This window comes from Caenorhabditis briggsae (genome assembly GCF_000004555.2).
Source record: "Caenorhabditis briggsae complete genome, chrV, whole genome shotgun sequence".
Taxonomy (NCBI): domain Eukaryota; kingdom Metazoa; phylum Nematoda; class Chromadorea; order Rhabditida; family Rhabditidae; genus Caenorhabditis; species Caenorhabditis briggsae.
The window spans coordinates 1,333,228-1,338,263 of NC_013488.2; the positions used below are offsets into that span (position 1 = coordinate 1,333,228).

At 40.2% G+C, this 5,036-nt stretch overlaps 2 protein-coding genes across 2 annotated transcripts in view; both read right to left on the minus strand.

Moving 5' to 3' along the window:
• CBG01529 overlaps positions 1-506 on the minus strand; it is a gene marked incomplete at both ends in the record, with an annotated part of 1,650 nt that extends 1,144 nt beyond the window's left edge. Inside the window, one exon of the mRNA XM_002635312.1 lies at positions 378-506. Within this exon, the coding sequence (XP_002635358.1) occupies positions 378-506 (129 nt within the window). The remainder of the gene's footprint in view (positions 1-377) is intronic.
• A 150-nt stretch (positions 507-656) lies between these two features.
• The window catches only part of Cbr-glr-5, a gene marked incomplete at both ends in the record, with an annotated part of 12,560 nt that continues 8,180 nt past the window's right edge, over positions 657-5,036 (minus strand). The window contains 7 exons of the mRNA XM_045236609.1: positions 657-1,282; positions 2,087-2,171; positions 2,344-2,572; positions 2,635-2,728; positions 2,783-3,346; positions 3,400-3,513; positions 3,558-4,080. Coding sequence (XP_045091843.1) covers positions 657-1,282; positions 2,087-2,171; positions 2,344-2,572; positions 2,635-2,728; positions 2,783-3,346; positions 3,400-3,513; positions 3,558-4,080 — 2,235 coding nt within the window. The remainder of the gene's footprint in view (positions 1,283-2,086; positions 2,172-2,343; positions 2,573-2,634; positions 2,729-2,782; positions 3,347-3,399; positions 3,514-3,557; positions 4,081-5,036) is intronic.

Here is a 5,036-nt window from a genome sequence, read left to right on the forward strand (position 1 = left end):
GGTGGCCTAGTTTTTGCATGTTCGGTTTTCTAGGCCACCATGGTAAAATGACATATAATTGGTCAGATATTTATCTTGTGTATTCTCTAAGTCATTTTCAGTTGGTGGCCTAACATTTGCACATTGATTTTTCTAGGCCTTTTCTAGGCTTGGTGAATTAACCTTGAAAGTGCTTAACAAACCTGTTGTGTTTTCTAGGTCATGTTACCATGGTGGCCTAGAAAACCCAACTTGCAAAAGTTAGGCCACCGTGTTAAAATGACCTAGAAGACACATCTGGAGCATTTAAGGCAAGTTCTATGGCTATTTTACCATGGTGGCCTAGAAACCCCAACTTGCAAAAGTTAGGCCATAACGATACATTGGCTAGAACCTACCCAAGCATAATGTGGATACGGTGCGACGACTACGGCTGGTCTCGCCACGATGACCGGACGATGATAATAGTAAGGACGGTGGTAATAACCTCCATGATAGTATCCACCACGACGATATACGACAGGCATCTTTTAGAAATCGTGGGAGAGAAATAAGAGAGTTATAGTTTTTTAATCACTCCAGAAACCCTTTCTTTAGAAATTCGGTACAATTGAGAAGACACGTTTGCTTTTGAAAAAATAATCAAAAAATAATCTTATTGACAACTCAAAAAAAGTTCACTTTCGGCTGGAGACTTTGCTGACTTTGCTGGTTTCTGTGTTATCAGTGTACACAGTTTTGGAACGCTTCGAACTTTTATCCGTTTTCACTGTGTCTTCTTCTGTTTGAGTCCGTTCCATTTTTGAACTGCGGTCTGATCTTCTGGAGCTCTTCATCGACGTCTTAGAAGACTTTTTGGACTTGGTGGAATATTGAGAATCGGGTGGTGTCGAGTTGTCTTCGTCACTCCGGTTCTTTTGAGATCTCTCACTCTTCTTTCTCACAGATCTATGCGATTTTTTGAATTCAGTCTGATGAACGTATTCGGTATACGGTAGATGTCGAGGGCATAGGCGGGAGTGGTTAGGATTCGATTCGTCACAAACCGATCGGTGACACTTTTTGAATTCCTTCTTTGGCTCGTAGTATGGAGGTGTGACCATCGCTATTGGTGGAGATTGTGGAAAGGATGGAGAGCTGACTTGAGGATGGTTCAGAGGAGATTTTAAATCGGTGGCGACTGGATCAGGATCGGCAACAGGTGCAGATGAAACGACAGCTTCGGAATCCTGGCTCTTCACTTTTCGACCCGACGAATCGGAGACAATCCCCTCTTCCAGATCATCATATTGGCGGCAACACTCTGGAAATCCAACTTTTAACTTTGAATCAATTTATCTCGGATCCTGTGAAAGATATGAAAAAGTTGTCAACTGATAAACTGTTTATCACAATCCCAGAATTATTTTATCAATTGACACATTTTTGATATTTTGCATAGAAAATCAGATAATTCAGTGGGGGCCTTTCTATTAAAAAAAGAAACTCACTACAATACACGCATATGGTAATTGCGATGAAAACTATAACAACTGATACTCCGATAATGATGTAGAGAGCGTACTGAAGACGTCAAGAGTTGAAAGGATCTACAAAGGATTGCTCACCATAGAGAAATTTTCTTTCCGATTCGCGTGTAATCTGAAGAATAGAAATCGGGAATAACTGAAAAATAATGATAATTTTTTTTCGAGTGGATGAGGAAAAAAGCTGATTTCCAAAAAGAGAACTTAACTATTTTTTTGAGATTAGTGACAACACGTTACAGTGAACGGAAGATCTAATAACCTGGATCTCCTGTAACTACAGTCAACTACAGTTCCCTTCATTGAAATATACAAAAACCTATTTTTCTGTTGATTTTCAGCCATTTTCAGGAGTCTGGAGCTCAGCTGTCAAGTTTTCTACCACTTTGAACATTTGGAGGGTTTAAAACAGACCTATATTGAAAATTTGGCATTTACAGAATTTTCGGAAAATTCATAGTTTTTCAGCTATTTGCCGATTTTTGAGAGACACCTGTTTTTCATGTTTTTAGAAAAAAATGGAGCAAAAATGAAACAATTTATTTCGAACCGGGATATTTACAAAGTTGTCTTTTTCAAACTTCCATTCTCATTCAAATGGTTTGGTTTCCCATTTCCGTTGTTCATACACATAGACATTTTCTGGCGAGATCGGTGATCGGAGAGCTAAAAAAATTTCGCTCAATTTTAAGCAGTTTATCTCGGTTTCTGTGAAAGATATCAGAAATTTGTCAAGTGATAAAATGTTTTTGATATTATGATAAGAATTTTATCAGCTAAACATTTTCGATATCTTTTACAGTAAATGAGATATATATGCTCAAGGTTTGTCACCCACCGAGGTCATGTTCATTGCAAACTTCAATTCATAGCACAATTCCTCCAGGAACGGTTTTCCCTCTTTCTTCGAAATGTGATGACACCGATACAAGAGCTCAAATATGACCACAATCACCGCCAAAACAATTCCGACCCCCAAAGTTATGAAGAGTCCGGCCACATTGTACATGCTGAGTGCGAATCGGTCATGCTTGACAGCCGACGCGGTGCTCGTACATGCCGCTCCTCTGAAATGCTCATAATCAATGAGATTGCTTTGGAAAGAAGGAGAAGAGAAAGCAAAACATACTTGCTTCTCCACCACTTGGTCTTTTTCATTTCAATTATTCCGCGTTTGGCGTAGAGGAGAATTTGACGAGAGATTCTGTCGGTCCAGTCGGATTCTGAATTTGATTGCTTTTGAAATGAAAAAAAAAAGAAAAGAAAGAATCACTTACTTTTAGCCAATGCTATTCCATAACCCTTGGAGCCTAGAACACCACCAATTTGTGTGAGATTACAATTCTGCTGTGTCTCATATTCCAATGATGTGGACTCCATTAAATATGCATAGTTCATGCTCAACGCTCTCTCGACACCTTTTCCGTTGCTGGTGACAAACACATCCTTATCCTTCATATACTCCCACATCTTCACATGTGCCGCAATTCGAGACTCTTGAAAGAATTGCATCGTGGATCCACCTCGAATCGTTCCATACGATATTGTGGTTTGGTTTGCCAAATCGTCCAGGTTCTTAATAGGGATGTAGGGACGGGATACGGTCAGAACGGCAGCCAAGTTAGCGGTGTAGGCGGATATAATAACGAGATAGAATACCCACCAGGTACCTAAACATAAGGAAATTATGAGAAAAAAAAGATTGAGCTTACCTCCAAGAAGTCTAGTGGAAACCGCTCTCGGTCCAAAGTCACATCCACCTTTTAACATTGTACTCAACACGTACCATACTGTATTCCAAAAACTATAGTTGTTGGACATTACGATTGGAGCTTCCTGGCCTAGAAAATGAGATTATTAGTTAGGCCACATTTTAAGCTAGATGAGATTATACTTGTAGCGAAGGCTGCTGCTGGATGAGGTTCATGGGCAGTACAGCAAGAAAAATTCAAATTCCATTCGTATGGAGTGACATTGGCGACAAAGTACATTCCAAGTGTTACGGTAACTGAAATTCATCAATGGTCCCTTATAAATTGATTCATGACTCACTGATAGAAGTTGCGATTGCTGTCCAAATTTGCCAGGATAACGGGTTTAAAAACGAGAACAAATCGGGTTGTTGATCATCAGGAACTTTATAAAGTATACTAATTCCAAGAGATAAAAAGGGTTTCGTAAAGTCTACAGCCTCAGATCTTCTATAATTCACGGTCAATGGAGCCACTGCCATTTCAGCTTCACCACGAAGAATCTCTCCAATCATTCCATCCCACGACCCATTTCCATACTTGTCATTCCCATATTTTCCATCTTTAACCGCATGAATAGTATAGGTGAATCCTAGATCCTTGGATAACTCGGCGAGTAGATCTATACAAAATCCTTCGAACTTGGAATTCGAGTCAAGCTCATAATGGTTCTTTTTGAGCATCACATAAGGTCTTTCCATAATTGTGGTGACACGGAAATGGGGTTTTAGTTCATCGGATACTTGAACGTTCCGTTGAAGTTGAGCCTTGGAGTCCCCGGACATATTCACATGCACGTTAGTGGCTGGCTCCCAGAAGCCAATCTAAAAGTATTTCATTTTATTGCAGAGGCTAATATGTACGATGACAAAACACATTTTGAGGCTCAAATGTCACCTGTCATAAGATTCATTTTACCAAGAAATCACTGTGCTTATACTAAATTTATATTTCAGCTGTTCAACGTCTTCAGTTGCACATCTGAAGCTTTTAGGATCAGTGTACCCTTAAAGGTGGGGGGACAGGAGATTTTTCGTAGTTTTTTTTGTAGCTAGAGTATGCATTCTACCGTCACGGTGTACAACGCTTAATGTCACTCTGCGTACAGCTGTCGTCCTCGCCTTTATGTATGCAATCGGGCGTGCGCTTTCTCTTTGCTCGCGTAGCTCACTAGGGAATGACTCACAGAAGATGTGGAGTTATGGGACGAGACCTATATCATTCGAAAGAGGATGAAATTTCATTTTCAAATATATGCTCAGTTTTTGCGGCGGCCTCCGCTAACTCGAGAAATTTGGGTCAGAAGTTTTCAGTAGATTTTGCACTGAAATGCATACGTGAACGCTTCCACGTCCTCATTTCTTTTATACGCTTTGAAGAACCATTGAAAACAGCAGTGGGATGGTTCAGTGGTAAAGCGGCGGGACGGGGAAATGGTACTCTATGGTTCGACTCCTTCATAGTCGAAACTCTTTTTTTATTTTTTGTTGGTTTTTTATATGACCTGTTTTTGAGCTCAAAAGCTGTTTTCAGCAGTTTTCCATACTCTAAACACCTTTGGCATCTTGTCAAATACAAATTAACCAAGTTTTTGGAAAAAAAATTTCTGAAGAAAATTCGCATGTTTTCATGATCCATACACCTCTTTTCAAATTTTCCGATTTTTTTATCCTTGGCGGGATTATTCCAGTAGGGTTTCCATCCGGGCGGGCGGTGAGCCGCCCGCTTGCCGCCCGTTCGCCGCCCGTTTCGCCGCCTGACATAATTGTGGAACTTTTTC